Source organism: Vanessa atalanta, chromosome 11, assembly GCF_905147765.1.
Source record: "Vanessa atalanta chromosome 11, ilVanAtal1.2, whole genome shotgun sequence".
NCBI classification, from domain to species: Eukaryota; Metazoa; Arthropoda; class Insecta; order Lepidoptera; family Nymphalidae; genus Vanessa; species Vanessa atalanta.
Window position 1 is genome coordinate 308,852 of NC_061881.1, and position 19,230 is coordinate 328,081.

The window sequence follows — 19,230 nt, forward strand, 5'->3', positions numbered from 1 at the left end:
TATCACGCAAAAGAAGAATTGTCTATGTGGAATTTAATGAAAGGTATGTTCCTCTCAAACAAAAAGAATGAAAAAGTATTCAATATTTAATAGTCTTTTTTTATGATATAGGGGGCAAACGAGCAGGAGGCTCACCTGATGGAAAGTGATTACCACCGCCCATGGACATCTGCAACACCAGGGGGGTTACAGGTGCGTTGCCGGCCTTTACTAGTCTTCTAATATCTAATTTTGTTCCAGTTTCCAATGTTACAAATTTATTTCCGCCACAACTATATATGCAGCCTTCGATAGCAGTACCAGCGCTAACATACTTTGAGCCCGTTGCTCACGACCATCCACCAGTAAATATGTTGAAGAAAATGTTAAAGACGGACAATAAGAGATGGAGGAATGAGTACCGAACTTCTGAAGAATCTTCTTCCAGTGACACATATACCGATACTGATACAGACACAGAGACAGACACAGATACCTCCGGTTCCGATTCCGATACGTATTATTAGAAGCTTAGAAATACCACCTGATAATTTTGATTTATATTTTTGATAAATAATAAAAGCAATTTAATGATATATATTAAATGGTTTTATATTTTTTTTAAATATTCTATTTTTAAAATCACAATAGATTTTCTTAATCTTAAACCAAAGTTACACAATATATTCATCTTAATAATAAGTATTAATTATTTTGTTATTGTCAATCACAAGATAAAAAGTATCAGATTCAGACGTGCATCAGAATTGATTTTGGATTTCATATACGCATTTCTTATTCGCAAGTTAGCGATATTTTGAAGCTTATTTTAATAAGTATGTCGATATTAAAACAAATTTTAAAAGAAATCAGAATGTTACGCGAAACAAATATAATAATAGGATAATATCTGTGAATGAAATATTTATGTAAGAATCGCTAGGAACATCACTATCTATTACAATAACAACTAACATTTTTGTATTTATTGTAATTGCTTCACGATAAAATTAAGCAATGTATTGTCTTTATAAGATTTTAAATTAATATGTTTATTTTTATATTATTTTAGTATTAGATATTTCGAGATTATCTACGAATGTCTTGTTCACGAGACTGTTTTACCAAAACAAAAAGCTCCACCAAATAAAAATAAAAAACATGGTAAATATCCCGTTTCAAATACTTATAATAATGTATTGTCTTATCTCATACTTTGGTTATATTATCGTATTAACACTAATATCACAAAACGATTTCTCAACAAGAAACAAAAATAAAGCCAGAACATTTAATTGTTACTAAATGTTCTGATACAACATTGATTTAAAACTAGCGAAATTTTTATGAAAATTTTTCTACTTGTTTGATCGTATAATATTACAAATAATAGATGGTAATATCTTCTCGTAAATGAAATCAGTAACCCAGCCGCATAGGATTATTATTTATAATCGAACTTTCTAGTCTAATAACTAATTTAATTCATATTTTTGAGCCCGACAATAATTAAGAGATATCATATTTTAAGAGGCTTATTTTAATTTTTGACCGACAATTTAATAAAGATCATAGAACATGTCAAACGCAGCACAAAACAAAGAAACATAGAATATTTTATCACAAAGCAACAATAAAAGATATTCTAACAAATTCAAAGTCTGGATAACAGAATATTCAAAGTACCAACTGACGGATTGACAGGTGAGCTTGTGTACAAAATCGTCATCGGATACTATTTAATCGATCTTATACTCGAAAATTACAGCTATAATATAAGGCCCATCTCAGAACCACAATAATGTTAGTTAACTCCCTTGATTACTATCTCTAGATGGTTTTTCTTTATTCAAAGTTTGGCTTCTCGTGAACCCTGTAGTTTATCATTATGCTTCTCATTATTTTCGTGGTAAGCAGAACAATGCCACTGCAGATACATCTGCCGGAGAGCGTATACCAATATTGTCAAGCCTGTTATTAACAGCAGAACTTCCACGCCATGAATTACGTATGGTAGGAGATAGTTGGACATTTTTATATCGTTCTTGTCTTCTTCAGCTAACTGAGGTTGCACCTGAAACGAATAATTAGGAAAGCTATTTACAATTTCGTTAAAAATAAGTCAATGAAACATAACAATCAAATTGAACAATTCTCCATAAAAAATATGTAAGATCTATTTATTTCACAATTGGCAGTTGAATTTACTGTTCCACCATTTTATATAAAAAATGTAAAAGACTCTTCAAAATGTTTAATTACTGTGTAATTGTTTTTCTAAATTTAATATATAGAATTCTCTATTCGATATAATACAAATAATTTAACTAATATTTACTCAAAAGTATCTTACAATTTTAAAGTAAGCGAGAGGCACGACCATTTCTGAAAATGGACGAACTCGATAGTAGTAGTTGACGTCTTTAACAACTACATTTAATTGTATAGTAAATCTTCCACTAAGAACTGCTCCCACTTTCTGAAAAACAAACAGAGTTACATTTTAGGAGATACGTAAGATTATAATCTTACCTTCAGTTCTATCAGTAAGTCACAATAATTGTCCTAAGATGATTTCTTGTTCGATTTTTAGTATTATTATGCTCAATTTCATTACAAAAAAATAATAAATGGTGGAACCATTTTTTAAAATATGTTCCATTTAACTTTTTGATTAATTAGTCTTCTCATAGTAAATTTTCCTACTATGTATTGTCCTAATAATTAGTTAAATCTATTAATCATGTGTTGCTCACTTTCGCATACACCATACCATCATACCCAGCTCAACCTTCTCCCATACCTATCACTGTAATTGTATGCCTTTCACACCTTCATATTAAAATATATACTAAGATAACATGCTACTAATCGGCATTCGTCTTCTTGAAATCAATATAAATTAATAAAAAGCACAAATATCACATTTGTATAAGTGTTATAATAATATTATCAATAATTGAGTTGATGGATTAATTATGACAATCAGTAAGACTTAAGGACTTCAACTCACTGGTTCTATTATAAATTCACTTCCATGTTCCTTCTCATCTGGCCGGATGCCCTCAATACGTTCATATACTTTGGGATTAGCATACAAGAAGTGACCATTAGATAAAGCGATAGTTAGACCTGTGAAGAAAAACAATTTAGGAAATGTATATAACATCGAAACACGAGATTTTAATGCAAGTATATTTTTGGAAAATGTTACCATATAGACATGGTGATATATTAGAAATTCCGTCGATGCATTCATTTATTTTTCCACAAAGACATTCCGTACTAGGATCTATGGAATAACTTTTATTGCTGATTTGATAGACGTAGGCTTCGGATGTGATCTCCGTGGCCGTAGTGCCGATGTAGCTAAGGTCTAACATCCTGCAGAACGAACTTCGATACAATCTGATCGAGTCGTCGCGGGTCAATCTTGGCGCATAAGCGTACCCTTCATACGTATCTACCAACGTGTTGCAACGCGTGCTGAAAATATTTAAATCGTATCAAAATTGTTAGAATTTGGTGCTAATTATTTTATGAAATTCAAATTATGTACTAATTATTACTATACCGCTTGCTTGGATTATCGTAGCCCCACACATTCAAACCAGGACTGCCGTCGATTTTCTTCACCTTGAACTTGTCCTGAGGAGCGGTGCTCACCTCCATCATAGGTACAGATGACTGATCGTACAGCTATAATGTATTCTTTTTTATAACGTATTGCGGAATCAGATAAACGAAATGTTATTTGATTATAAATAGTAAAAATATGTAACATTAAGCAAACAAACGGTATTTTACTCGATCCAAAATGCCCATTTTGCTGAAAGTAATCCAACCCGGCATCAGAGTATTAGATAAGGCTATCAAAGGCTCTTCGTAGCCCCAGAGGAGGCTGTGGACATTGATGTCTATTATGGGCTTTGATTGCAGTCGGTCCGCCAGCACGGTGAACCCGGTTTTAGTCCAGAATGGGTAAGAACTGAGCATTGATGATACTGCCTGAAATATAAATATAATAATTGTATATAAATGTAATAAAATGGGTGAGCGTAGTCCGCTCGTAATGTCTAAAATGTCCCGTCGTAAATGTGCCACCAGATGATAACTGGTCACCGTATAAATTGGTACGTTAAGAGATATTAACCAGACCTAACATCGTCAATGCTGAACGTAAGATCTTAATCTAAACAATTTGAATGTTAACAGTTCTGCGTATTAATTAAACACTCTTGTTATTGCTTTAGAAGAATCCTACCAACATTGCAGCGTTGGGCACGGTGATATTGACCCGTTCTGGGTCGTCAAAGGATTGTTCACGTCGGAACTCTGTTCTGGTATGCGGTATGTACCTCATTACACCAGCTTCTTCGTCGACCTCGAACTTATTATTCTTTTGGTATTCTCTGCAATAAATGCCATTAAATTAAAGCTTTAAATTCAGAGATCACGAGAAATTTTTTGTGAAATTTGTGGAGAGATTCTGCATATATATTCTGCGTTGTTATAGTATAAATTTATGCAAATACTTAACTGTTTAGTTTTTATCTAACTTTTGTCAGAGTAGAACTAAATCTATAAAAACGTATATATAGGTTTGTTTCTCAGCAAAAGTATCTATCTTTGAAAAATTGAGGACGATGGACCTAAAACTGAAAAAATAACAACTACAGCTAAATTTTTTTACACACAAGTATGTGTATTATATAATATATCGTTGATGTAGCTTTTAAGATTGATCTTGCTGTATAACATCAGTAAGGAGACCTAATTTTTGATATATTGAAACTCACTGGTAAGTAAAGGGGCCAACTTCCTCTAGTCGTAGTTTGTGGTCCTCGCCTGAGAGGAACGCTTCGGCGTTGGTGACGTTAAACACGTAAACTTGTAACAGGGTACCCACATTCTCACGTGTAAAGATTTTATAGAACCTAGATCCCACTGCTATTCTCGTCATCTGAAATAATAGGTAAATATTTTAAAATAATAAACGCTAAGTTGTAAAGGCTTGCAAGAGAGTAAGAAGATTACTCCTTTGGTTGGCATAGTGCCTTACTCAATCTTGATTTAAACAGATCGTATAGACGTTTTACTTGTTGAGTCGAATGCTTTATGAGTTGTATATTTGGTCTCGTATCCAGCTCATAAACCCTGAGTTCAAAGGCCGCTTCAGCCAAAAAACAAAACTTAATAAAGTTTTTCTTACATTAAATTCACAGTAGCATCTCAAAAATGTAAGTTAAAATAAATACGCGAAACCATTGTCATGAACCATGCCTTCCAGTCCGATTATGGGAGTATAATTATAATGCACAGTGGTAACTGAGCACTTAAGATAAAAATAATTCCAATTTTTGAAATTTATATAAAAGCGTCAAAGCGTCAAGCGTAGAAATATGATAAAGTGATTACGGAAAAAAAATAAGGTTAACTGTTAGAGTTCGATTAATCTGTCGCAGTATTAAATATTATCTGTTATTTAAATAAAAACTGACCTTAAACTTTGCAGTTTTGACCAGTGGCTTTCGAGATATAATATTTAAATACGAGCATAGATATGCGGGGTGCCTCTAAGAAGATAGTGCAGTAAAGGCGGATATTATAATACTTTGTATAAATATTCATTTCATATTATTGTTCATTCTTTAAAATCTATACTATTATTGTAAATGTGTAAGCAACGCTGTCTGTCTGTCGCTCTTTCACTACCAATCCAATGAACCGAATTTGACTATTGCTACTTTTTTGCTTCAGACATGACAATCGACCCCTAAAACGCGAGCAAAGCCGCGGGCGATAATTAGTATTTATACATTTAAAAAAGGACGCACGAAGGCGGGACTTCTGGCTTAATACTTACATATATCATCATTCTGTATTGAGGGTCCAATAACACCGACACTGTAGGTATAACGAGTAATGTAAACCCGACTGCTATCAACGCAAGCAACGTCCCTGAAAACGATAATGTTGTATTTTTTTCTCGTATCACCCAAATACATGAAGCTGACAGAACTTAGGGTCATGGCTTTTGATGAAGTAACTTGATCGCTAATAGATTAAGATTGTTCAACACTACGTATTTTATTCGCACATCAGTGAACGACCGGGTATTTTTTTTTTTAAATCAAATATATTATAGCAAATCCCCCATATTAAATAAGGAATTACCAATATTCCTACTAATCCACCTTTTAAGCTTATCACACGTGTGGATAGGAATGGATACGACAATAGCCCAAGTGATCAAGATAGATCTTGCAACTATTTACATCGATAGTCGGCCCCTGAATCATTGCAGTATTGACGCTTAAGTATAATAATTTAAGATTTCAATGAATTGGTTATTAACGCCATGCAGGTAGACGTAATGGTCAAATGGGCCACTTGATGGCAGGGGTCACCAATGCCCATACACATAAGTACTGTATGAAATTCTAATCATTCCTCGTATTACCACTGGCCCACCAATCTTGGGATCTAAGATGTTCCTTGTGCCTGTAGTTACACTGGCTCGCTTATATTTCAAACCAGAACACAATAATACTAAGTATTGCTGTTCGGTGGTAGAATATCTGGATGATAATTATGAGGCAGTGCTTATCCAGAAGGGCTCTAAACCCTGCCACCGAATTATCGTCCTCATCTCCAGCTCATTACTTACTCGTGCTCCGGTTTGTGTTTTCATTAGTCTTGCACTTCATGTTTAGTATGTGTGTGTACTATCATATAACACTGTCCGTGGAAGATACCTGAAAGAGTAAATTAAGAATTTAAAAAACATATAAAAATAGGATTTTTAGGAAAGAGATATATAATGTGCAAAGTTAAATGTGTAGTACTTAGATAAACCTTTTTTATTCCCGCAAAAACGCTGTCAGTCCTTTTGGTGACGTCATATTGGTAAAAACTACAGTCGTGTATGTACGACCGGCATTCGTTCAACGTTAACAGCTATAAATAATTGGTGTTTTATGGGAAAATAATGAATTGCAATGTGTATCGTTGGTGTGTAGTGTCTGATTGTACAAATACTAGCATTAAAGCTTCAGAAAAAATGTTTATCAAAGTGCCAGATGATCGCAAAATGAGTCGCAAAACGAGATTCTTATCAATTGACGATTGTATTTATGTGAGGATTATGCAAATGTTAGTAAAACCCCATTGTTAAAATCTAATAATACTTTGCCCTTTAACCTGTGTAGGTATAGATAAAGGCGATGGTAACATAACCTACAATGACTATGAAAGTTGATAGATATGTAGCTAGCTGCTTATTTACTGAACTGACAGTTTTTGCCTATATGACGTCACGCCATAGCGGCTCGTGTTTTAGGTCATGTGATATACAGATTAAAAATTACGACTTTTAATTTTAATATAATAAAACAATAATGTGCTTTTACGATTCAAAATTAGAATACACAATTAAATATATTTCTACATTATATCAGATTTTATATTTTATTTTTCACCTTTTTCACCGAAAGTACCCTATTGAGAGTGTAGGTCTGATAATAAATACGAAATATCAGGCAGTTTACTTCTGGCAGAATTATTGACTGCTGAACCCTTCGGTTATTGTATAAACTCGATCCTAATACAAGCATATTATATAAAATAGACGTTGCTAGTGATTACAATAAATACGAATGCAATTTTAAATCATTTCGTTTAAAATATAGTTGTTATCTTTAACATAGATAAGATAGATTCTTCTTCTTCTATCTCTCAAATATATTTGAAAATATTGTTGTTACCAATTGTATAAAATATTGTATTTTTTTAAATATAAAAATGACTTACCAAATTTTAGTTGTCAAAAACAATTACACTAGACGGCAACACTGTTATAAATACATATATATTGTCTGAACGTTAAAACACATAAACGGTCAGAATAAAAAAAATATAACGTACGCTCGCTTGATTCAACTGTTTCAAAATGAAAATAACTTATTGAAAACAACAAAACGTGCACTAAAATATTAAACTACAAGTTCATAGAGATATACAGTATAAATATGTTTTTTTTTAATTTATATAAACTTATCCCATTACCCGATACTATCAAAAACGTATTACAGGCACATAAATCGTCCAGGTTTCGACCCCAGTACCTCGGGATCTCCAAAACTAGCCACTCGACCAACGACGCACACGATAAACGAGACAACGAATCGTGAACAATGTCATCACGATTACTAGCGTTATTGTATATTTTGATTTGATAATTTTATTAATGGTCCTACTGCGTTATCTTATACAGTTATAGTAATCCTATCTCAAGTTCACCGGTTAAGGTTAACTTCAGATAAAAAACTAGTAAGCATACAATGTAATTAGATTTAGATCAACTATCGAATTAATTTAAACGAATGAAATCAAACTGTGATACATTCAAATTATACGTTACTCACACTGAACGCACATCAAAAACTTCAACATCATAAAAAGTAAGTTTTTAAAAAGGAAATTTAACTTCAATCGGAAGGAAGAGAATCGGTTGTGTTACTTTGAACGTTACCCGCACGAAGTCAGGACGGACAGCTAGTAATATTATATCATACCGCTATTACGGTATGTATTAATTTCTTTATTATTTGATATTAGAGATATTATTTGAGCTTAAAACTGGAAACAAAGGCGAACACCAAAATTGCAGGACTATCTTTATACTAAAGAAGTTATAAAATATTTTCCTTTCCATTTTTCGTGTGTCAGGTTAGGTACGGGCATCGAGGTTACCTTCAAAGACAATTGTCCGTGGTTGTCTAGTTCTAGTGGTGGTCTAATTTTTCGTAAAAAGTGATACTTCAAAAACTACTCATAGGTGAGCCTTCACCTCCTGGTGGAAAGCAACCTCCGCAGATAAAGAAACATAGATACAATACCAGATGACTCCCAGCTGCGTTGCTGGCCTTTAAATTGATGCGGATATGGTCCATCTCAGTGACATACAATGCATGGGAAAAATTACAAGTCTATTGTACTGTGATTTATCTGTATTATTTGATCGTGTTAACAAATATCATACACGAATTAGATTATATAGACAATGATTGCCCTAATATCATTTAAGTATGTTTAAATTTTAGTGTTCTAAATATCTAAAGGAAAAAATAACCCTCCTATGATCACTCCGCTGTTCGTCTGTCTGATTGTCCGGTAAGATCTCAGGATAGCGTAGAGGTATAAAGTTGAAATTAATACCAAATACTGAGGCCGGCGGTTCCTTAGAGCCGTGGAAAAAATATCTTTTAAATCTACCCAATCAAGTGATACGGCCGCTTGTATCGCATATCACCAAATCCCACTCAAAACCTATTTAGTACTTACTTTCCGTTGACCTAAAATCAAAGAATTTGGAAAGAAACAATGACACATATTTTTTTTTAGCATTAGCAGCCTGTAAATTTATCCCACTGCTGGGCTAAAGGCCTCCTCTCCCTTTGAGGAGAATGTTTGGAGCATATTCCACCACGCTGCTCCATTGCATTTCGTTGAAATTAGACACATGCAGGTTTCCTCACGATGTTTTCCTTCACCGCCGAACACGAGATGAATTATAAACACAAATTAAGCACATGAAAATTCAGTGTTGCCTGCCTGGGTTAAACCCGAAGTCATCGGTTAAGATGCAAGCGTTCTAACCACTGGGCCATCTCGGCTCATAACACATGTTCATTATTTATTATTCAAGAAAATCGTTGAAAAATCTTGAAATAACTTGGTAAATATTTAAGTATTGTGTGTCGTTGCTAGAACCTGAGCGCGCGTGTCCGACTTTCGTACTCGACGTGATTGACTCTCGTGTGACAAGATAACTTTAGTGTTCGTAATACGACGAATAGTAAAGACAGTAAAAAACTACAAATTATCTTAAAATGCTTAATTTTATTTTTATTAAAAGTATATGATTTGTTTTCATTTAATGTATTAATAAAAACAAATAATAATAATTCATTTTTACATAATAGTTAATTGTAAATTAAAATTCTCTGACAGGAAATTACTTCACGATAACATTTTGTTTGTCATAATATTAAGAGCTCTTCGCCTTGCTTAACAAGAATTTAAGTTGATGATCTAAGCTTATATATTTTTTTATTTTCTTATTCATTCTATATCAAGTGTAGCCCGCGGCTTCGCTCGCGTTTTAGAGGAAGGTTGTAATGTATTCCTTACGGTTTAAGCTTGCTTCACACCAAATTTTATCAAATTCGATTCAGTGGTTTAGCCACGTAAGCGTATTTAACATGCAGAGTTACTTTCGCATTTATAATAATAGTATAGATAATCTCATATTCAAATAGTTTTCCTTATCCAATACTTTAAACGAAAACATAATTATTTATTTCTAATCTTCATCGCAATTCGCAGGCATCGATACATATTGTATATGATCGCAGATGTCATTATTAGCGTGTTTAGGAAAATAAATATATAATACGTCACTAGATGGCGTTGTTCCATAATGTCGAGTTTCTACATCGCGATGGCTTGATTTTCGCGCATTGAATGACCTCCCCACAGTTCAATGATATTGTTACTCTGGTTTCCCTTCAAAACGTATAAATCTTTCGCCTTTTACTAAAGATTTCCGTGGAGGGGAACACTCAAATGAGTCTAAACGTATTTTTGAAGCCTTGCGCACTAGTGCAAGGTTAAAAATACATGTACAATTGTACATTAGCGTTGCTGGACTATCAATAGCTTGACCAGTGATAGTTGACTTTAAAGTCTATTCAAGATTGAGGATATCGAGAGCGCTCCGTGTGCAATATTATCGATAGTATTGCTCTCTGTAAGCAATACTATTGGTAGCAGCGATAGTATCGATAGTTTTGGACTATCGATATGCAACGCTAAGTAAATAAGTAATACAAGATACAAGTTATAAAATATATGTCTCAACGCTCAATAAAACTGATATGAAATTATGAATAATCAATTAAAGATTTTTGGAAGTCGGCTTAGGTTAAAGCATTATGTGTAGTGTGACTTGTGCCTTTAAAATATTAAATATGGTAATCGGAAGGATAGATTTTAAGATAAGAGAAAGTAGGAATTCAAAAATTAACTGCGACCTCAAACAAAACACATCAACTAAGATCACATTATCGATAATGGAATGCCAGACGAGCGAATGAACCGATTGAGGGTAAGTGGTCACGCAAAAACTACTGATGATATTATAATTCTTCCAAATGGTTTTAGTCTGGATATAGTCTCTATGTATGAGTTGCATATTTTAAGGTGTATATATTACGACGACTGTCTAGGCGCTATAATATAATAACAGATGGGATAAAAATGTATGGATGATAAGTAGTTCTCCAAAATATTTAAATTCTAAAAGTCAGCGGCAGTTCTATCTTTCCTTTACAACTCATAATTAATATTTTTATGTTACAATAAATATTTAAATAAGACAACGACAACAACAACTAAAGCTATACTACTCTTTCGAGATAAATATAATTGATCAACGATCAATCATTTGGTTTAGAACTTTAGATAGAGAAATAATAATAGCAAAAGCATTTCTATATCATTAAGTGATATTGCCTTTATTTTTCATAAGGCACTCACTTATTTACACTTTAAAGTATGGGTACATATTTGCTAAAGTAAGACCAAGTTCGATCCATTTAATAAAGGATATTCAAGTAATTTCATATAATTTTACAAAATTTTTAATTACAAAAAGAAATAAAATATTATAAATTAAAATTTATGCATATTATTACGTTTATTTAAACAAAAATATTAGCATGATATATATGTATATGTATTGAAGTTTTAATAAATATTATATACTGCCACGATTGTCTAAATTTTCAATTATAAAAATAACATACAATGTATTTTTATAGTGAAAATGGTATTTTATATACAAGTGACGAAGCGATACATAAAAGTGTACGTAAATTGAAAAAGTATTGCGCAACTGTAAAATGCGTTTCACTTTATTTCCATCCGTGGCTTCCACTTTTGATGCTTAAGAAATATAATGCAAAAAAGTGAATATACGATACAATATAATAAAACTCATCCTATCGACCATGACATACGTGAGCAAGTTTATTTTTTATTTCTTTAATAAAAAAGACATTTATAAAACATTTGGCAAACTATTTACTTAAGTTATATTTTCATATTGTTACAGAACGTTAAAAACATATGGATCCTGTCTATGTTCTTAGCTGAAATAATGAAACAAGTAAACCTACAATATGCACTGTCAATATTTGGGCCACCAATATTTCCAATACCGTATTACATAGTACCAGCTCCGATGCCAATGTTGGTGCCAGCTCCAACAAAAGTAACATCAACCACACCCCGAAGTCCACCTTGTCCACCTTGTGTGTGTTTGCCGTCATGTACTCCAGCATTTTTTTCATACTGCTCTCTATGCCATCAGAAATGCAGATGTAAAAGTGCAAAAGATACACCCGATCCTATGCCCAGTGATTCAAATTTTGTTTATGCCATGCCAGTACCGATGCCTCCGATTATAGGTTCACCGCCAGTCGCTATTTTGATACCAGATCAGGACTCGTCTGATGAATCCACATTAGAATACACGGATTCAAGTAGCTCTGATTCTTATTAGTTAATAAAGAGGTACATAGATACATTCATTCATTCAACAAGATTGATTAAACAATGATGATCTTGAATTCCTTAGTGGAATAGAGAGCGAAAAAAAATACTTCAAATAATGCAAGCGTTGACTGAAAGATGAAGATGTAACGAATAAGTCAAAATTGGTTATATTTTGTGAGGATGAAAGGACACGTAGGATGGGACAAGGACGAGCAAGTATTTTTCGTGGGTGGTTTGTTATATATAGTAGAAAGTGATGAAATAAATGGTACATTTGTGATACGTGATATTTACATCAGTAAACTCTTAAGGTGATGTGATGATGAGGACGAATTAAATAGGTCGTTTTACTTTTAATTTTCAAGTACTATCAATCAATACATTCATATTTTAAGCTTTTTTTAATAGCATCCTAATATTACAAATTAACTTTGTATTTATGTTAATAATGTAATTGATGCTATCATTGCTCATTTGGAAATATTGTTTCGCTAGTAATTTTCATATATTTATTTCTTATCAGGCAACATTTTAAGTCTTATTCTATAACGTAAATTATAAAATCAAAACAAAAGTATCATATAAATAAAAATAAAAAAATCCACATTCAATTTATTTAATAAAAACGTTTTTGGCAAAAATAATTATTAAAAAAATATATATTATCAACATTTTTTTATTAGCTGGTGCATTCGCTAAAGGCTAATTTGGTCGCATTATGGTTCTTCCAGATCGGCCAAATTTGCCTTCTCCTTTGAATATCACAGTTATGTCCGGAATTCTTCGAATTAAGTTATTAGGAAGTATAAAAATAATTGTACTACCAACAGGTGGGTACTACCAGCTCCAAATCCTAAGCGTTGCGACTATAAAGAATGTCTATTCTGGCCACAAAGGAATATGAACTCTCATTACTTATATTATAAACTAAATCTTCAATTGCATGTCAGTATTTATTTCAAAAGTTTTAAGTTTCTCGTCCATCAACGGTGTTTCCACCTGAGGATTATCATTATGCATCACATTATTTATTTGTACACCAAAACAACGCCACTGTTGATACATCTGACAAAGAGCGTATACCAATATTGTCAATCCAATTATGAATACCAGCACCTCCACGCCATGAACTATATACGGTAGAAAATAACTAGATATTCTTACATATCTTTTATTTTCTTCTGATAACTCGGGCTGTATCTGAAATGCATAAGGAAGGTGATATAAGAAGTGAATTTACACAATATATTTTACAAGAAGAGAGGTTATAATTAAATTCAACGTTGTGTCATGTATTTGCGATATGGATGATGCCAAGATAAGGTAACTATGGCCGATAGTAGATGTAAGTTGGTGAGTAGGTTCCACTCTCAGCCATTTAACATTGAATTATATTATATTCGAAAATTTGTTTGTTTGCCAGTGTAATTTTAATATATGTACGATTGTCATGACATCGATTTAGCAGTGGAATATATGCCTAATATTAATTTATGTTTTTTTTTTAGAAGTGTGAAATCATCAGACGTTCCAAATAACCATAGATTTATAAAAAATAAAAGTGATACATCTATACAAAATAAATGTTATTGATTTATAAATTTATCTACTATGTTAATTAAATAATCTCACAATTTTAAAGTAACTGAGGGGCACGACCATCTTTGAAAATGGTTTAACTTGAGGGTAGAAATCGACGTCTTTAATAATTACATTTACTTGAATAGTAAATCTTCCACTGAGAACTGCTCCCACTTTCTGAAAACAAATCAAAGTAAGTAAGTGGCCTCTGTCGCTCATAGACATTGATCCTGTAAGAAAAATTTAAAAGAAAAAAATAATTATTCCCTACATCGCCAAAGCGCCACCAACTTTGGGAACCAAGGTGTGATGTGTTAAAATATAAAGTAAAAACTAAAGTCATATGATATGTCCTATAATAATTGGTGTTATGACGCACCTGAACAATTCCAGAGCAATGAGAAAAGTAGGTCCTTCATTTAATGTCATTACTCACCGGTTCTATTATAAATTCACTTCCATGTTCCTTCTCATCAGGCCGGATGCCCTCAATACGTTCATACACTTTGGGATTTGCATACAAGAAGTGGGCATTAGATAAAGCGATAGTTAGACCTGTAAATAAAAACAAATTAGGAAATGTATATAACATCGAAACACCAGAAAGTAATGCTAATATATTTTTGGTAAATCTTACCATATAGACACGGCGATATATCAGATATTCCGTCGATGCATTCGTTTATTTTTCCACAAAGACATTCCGTACTAGGATTGATAGAATAACTGTAATTGCTGACTTGATAGACAAAGGCTTCAGATGAGACATCCGTTGTGGTAGTGCCGATGTAGCTAAGGTCTAACATCCTGCAGAAAGTATTCCGATACAGTCTGATTGAGTGATTTCGGGCCATTCTCGGCGCATAAGCGAACCCTTCATACGTATCTACAAAAGTGTTGCAACGCGTCCTGGAAATATTTACATGTGACAAAACTGTAGGCAAATATGTAATGTATTGGTATTTACACTAAAAAATGCAATAATGCCAAGTTAAATGTAACTTTTTTCTAATATTACCGTTTGCTTACGTCACCGTATTCCCACACATTCAAACCAGCGTAGCCATCTGATTTCTTCACCTGGAACTTGTCCAAATTGGCTATGCTCATCTCTAACACAGGTGAAGACGACTGATCGTACAACTAGAAAAAAAAAACTCAATTTTTTATATAGTTATATATTTATTACATGAATTTTTGTGTCACCCGATGATAAGTAGTTAATTTTGATGATGTTCAAGTAAGAGGCGTTGTTGTTGTTAGGTCTAAAACCTATTATATATTTGTCAGTGTACAGATGACGCCGTATCCCCTACCCTTTGTATATACATATAGATATTAACATCAACGATCTCCTTCACTACGCTTTAAATAGAAAAGCAGCCATGGAATATGTTAGCGCCTAGGCTCTGCTTAGTTATGCTACTCTGAGATGCCGATGGCGTTTATAGACCACTAGCTAAGTCTTAATGATTCCACATGAAATTTGTGAATGATATGACCTAATTATAATATATTTTGTAAATGAAACAAAAAGCAATAAGTAAATGAATTATATTTTACTCGATCCAAAATGCCCATTTTGCTGAAAGTAATCCAGCCCGGCATCAGAGTATTAGATAACGCTATCAAAGGCTCATCGTAGCCCCACAGGAGGCTGTGGACATTGATGTCTATTATGGGCTTCGATTGCAGACGGTTCGCCATAATATTGAACGCATATTTGGTCCAGTACGGGTAAGAACTGACCATAGAAGATATTGCCTGAAAAAAGAAATATGCGATATAATTATACAATGAATAAAACATGATACAGCTTGAAATGATGTAATAAGGACTTAATCTAAATAAATCTTTGTATAATTAAAAAATCATATGCAAAATCAATATACGTCAAAGCGCTTTAAAACGAGCGCTAGTATCACTAAAGAGCACTAAAAATACGAGAAAGAAACCACATTGTTATCGCGTGTAATGTGATTGTAATGACGCTCTGTATCTGAGTACACCATCGTTAGACAGTATAATAAAACTCACAGGTAATTTGTGTTTAAAATTGAGATTAAATAAAGTACAATCAAATTAATGTCAACTATTGTCATTTTGTGAGTATTTAAACTACTACTTAAGTTGTAAACTTTGCCGAACATTAAGGATAGTAACTATGAAATGATAAAATGTTTAAAAAAAAAACCGCCGCAGTATAAAATGTTTCGACACTAGGAGAACTGCACGTGGACATCATGTCCTATGAGTTTCTTTTCATTGTATTTAGTTATCCCGGCGATCCTGGTCAGGATACTGTGACAAATAACTTTTATTGTAATAAGAATAAGCTTACGGTTAACTAATAATTGTACCGATTTCTAGATATTGTTATTAAGTCCGTTCTTACCAACATTGCAGCGTTCGGGACTGTAATATTAACACGTTCTGGATCATCAATGGATTGTTCGCGTCGGAACTCTGCCCTGGTGCGTGGTATGTACCTCATTACACCAGCTTCTTCATCGACTTCGAACTTCTCATTTTTTCTGTATTCTCTGTAATAAATATAATTTAAAGGTGATGTATTAAAACTAAAGTACATAGCCAATGGATGAGTCAGACAGTCAAACATCTCATTTTGTTACAATGGTAATCAGTTTTTCTGTCTTAAGTAATAACTGGATTCGTGAAGTGACTAAATAATCATATGGCTATGTATGGGTTTGATTTAGGAATTATTATATTATACTATGACTTGGTTTTTGCCTAAATGGCAGAGGTACGTTCCAATGGCACTGTCGTATTAGATTGTTCTCAAATCGAACTTCGAAGCTGATGGATCCAGCACCCAGAAGTATCGCCGTAAAACGTGTTTGCGCACAATCTTAGTGCACTCTTTATTTTCTTTTTTAATAGTTACCCTTGAGAATAGCTGTAGTCGAATCTTTGCCAAGAGTTTCATAACATTGTGCTCACTGGTAAGTAAAAGGTCCAACTTCTTCGATGCGTAGCTTGTGGTCTTCGCCGGAGAGGAACGCTTCAGCATTGGTGACGTTAAACACGTAGACTTGTAAGAAAGGACCCGCATTTTCCCGTGCAAAAATTTCATAATACTTAGATCCCACTGCTATTCTTGTTACCTAAAGCAATAAATTTGATGTTTTGGCGGTAGAACCAATGGAAATTGAATGAAATGAAAATGGAATAGAAATTCTTACAAAAATTATTATTCGGTATTGAGTGTCCCAAAACACCGATACGGTAGGTATGACCAGTAATATGAGCCCGACTGCTATCAACACAAGCAACGTCCCTGAAAATGATAATGTTATATTTAACTGGATTTTTTGTAACTATGACAATACTTGTCCTTAAAAATATTACTGCAAAATAGTTTATAATGGCTTGACTGCACGTTAAAACGCCCCGGGGTGGAGGGGTTCTACTTTGAAGGTTCGCATAAGTGGCCCCAACGTTAAGACGTCACAGTAATTTATGAAAGCATTCCCGTGATACAACAACCCCCCTCCTTCACTGCCAAAGTACGGAGTGCACTCAGCGTTAGCAAATCCATAATCAGATGGGGAAAACGCGTAAATGCGTTTTTCCAGCGAGATAAAAAAGTAACTAGGACGATCACTCCATCAATCGCTTGCAAAAGTTAGCGAGTGCTGTCAGTGTCACATACAAACTGTTCTCAAAAGAACATGTATTAACACTCCCACCTTTAGTTACAGCCGTGTCGTTATTCGTGGTAGTTGAACATACCGATATTTTAATATTTATTTAATTTGGTCACACTGTCCAAGAGCTCAGACTCCTTGTGCATGGAGCAACATAATTTTAGTATTAAATTCGCTGTTATTGTGCCAGTATTAATAACTTACTTGTGTTATGGTCAGTATTTTTATTACTTCTGTACTTCATATTATTATTTATGTGTAATATCCAACGCTGTCATTGAAGATACCTGTGACGATATAGACGATAAGCATTTGAATAAGAAATAAATTATTTTATTTTTAAATTAGTGTAGCAACGCAAATCATTTCATTTACCGTCAGTGCACATAAATTGAGAGCTTTATTGTTTAGTCGCTACATTAATAAAAAAAAATGTTTCCTATCAACCTCGAATTCTGAAGGTACAAAAAAAAAAAAATCTATACCAATATTATAATAAAACCGCCCAAGTGCGATTCAGACTGCGAAGGGTTCCGTACCATTGACTAGGTAAATAACAACAGTAGGTACACGCAGTTCATATTGGGTACGGAACCCTAAGGAAAAGTGCACAACGCGACTCAGTAAATATAAGTAAAGTTTCCGTAAAATATTAAATAATTTGTGAATATTTCAAGCGTTAACTTGGTGCTGATTTTAATTTCGAGCAAAAAAATGGCTAAAATATCACTTTTTTGTATGAGAGTCCCCATAAATATTTTTTTATTTTAATTTTATTATTTATTATCAAGGTAAATATACAAATAAGGCGATTTTTGTATAGTTTCGTTTTTACCCTTTGGGTACGGAACCCTAAAAAGGGTAAAATTTGTTTGTTTGTATGTAGGGAGTGATGTTTGTAACTAACATACCAATTCCAAAAACAACACTACTACAAAGCTAGTAGCGTCTCGAGTGCTATAGAGCATTATCATTTTCTATGTATACTTGTACATGTATACATGTACATGTATACTTGTACATGTATACTTTTTGGGCACTATAAACCACTATTTATTTTCCCAAATAAGAAATTTTGATTTATTATCACAATGGCATTAATTTCACACAACTCAATCAACCCTTTTCTTTTCAACTCAAATCATTGGTCTTTGCTGCTAGAATGATTAGTAGGTGGGTGGAAAAAGATCTTTCATCAGCGTAATAATAAGAAAATGTCTTCATTCACCTTTGCATTATTAACAAAAAAAAAAAACATTCTTTCTTCAAATTATAATATTACAAATTAGTTTAAGATTATTTAATTTTAATGTCTTCCTATAGTAGACGCAAGCTGCTTTAAATTATTTATATTATTAAATAATAAAAACTTCTTACC

At 33.1% G+C, this 19,230-nt stretch overlaps 2 protein-coding genes and 1 non-coding gene across 6 annotated transcripts; 1 reads left to right on the top strand and 2 right to left on the bottom strand.

Moving 5' to 3' along the window:
* Positions 1-740: 740 nt before the first annotated feature.
* On the bottom strand, positions 741-8,172 carry LOC125067252 (scavenger receptor class B member 1-like). 4 transcript variants are annotated; one of them, XM_047675731.1, is made up of 11 exons: positions 7,792-8,172; positions 6,650-6,737; positions 5,846-5,940; positions 4,779-4,942; positions 4,244-4,391; positions 3,787-3,987; positions 3,554-3,678; positions 3,194-3,465; positions 2,993-3,111; positions 2,333-2,458; positions 741-2,053 (listed from the first exon to the last, which is right to left on the bottom strand). In XM_047675731.1, the coding sequence occupies exons 2-11, from the start codon at positions 6,687-6,689 to the stop codon at positions 1,829-1,831; spliced, it is 1,515 nt and encodes a 504-aa protein (XP_047531687.1). In that variant the 5' UTR covers positions 6,690-6,737; positions 7,792-8,172; the 3' UTR covers positions 741-1,828. The 4 variants fall into 4 exon arrangements, with proteins under 4 accessions (XP_047531687.1, XP_047531688.1, XP_047531690.1 ...); XM_047675732.1 differs by having other exon boundaries at positions 8,047-8,151; XM_047675734.1 differs by lacking the exon at positions 7,792-8,172 and adding an exon at positions 7,183-7,198.
* A 2,362-nt stretch (positions 8,173-10,534) lies between these two features.
* On the top strand, positions 10,535-10,653 carry LOC125067557. Its single transcript, XR_007119732.1, has one exon. It is a non-coding gene; the product is annotated as a U5 spliceosomal RNA (small nuclear RNA).
* Positions 10,654-13,527: 2,874 nt separating this feature from the next.
* On the bottom strand, positions 13,528-18,096 carry LOC125067489 (scavenger receptor class B member 1-like). The gene is made up of 10 exons (XM_047676147.1): positions 18,057-18,096; positions 17,388-17,482; positions 17,146-17,309; positions 16,577-16,724; positions 15,745-15,945; positions 15,200-15,324; positions 14,819-15,090; positions 14,618-14,736; positions 14,233-14,358; positions 13,528-13,800 (listed from the first exon to the last, which is right to left on the bottom strand). Exons 1-10 carry the CDS (start codon positions 18,094-18,096, stop codon positions 13,528-13,530), a joined length of 1,563 nt encoding a protein of 520 aa, XP_047532103.1.
* Positions 18,097-19,230: the final 1,134 nt, after the last annotated feature.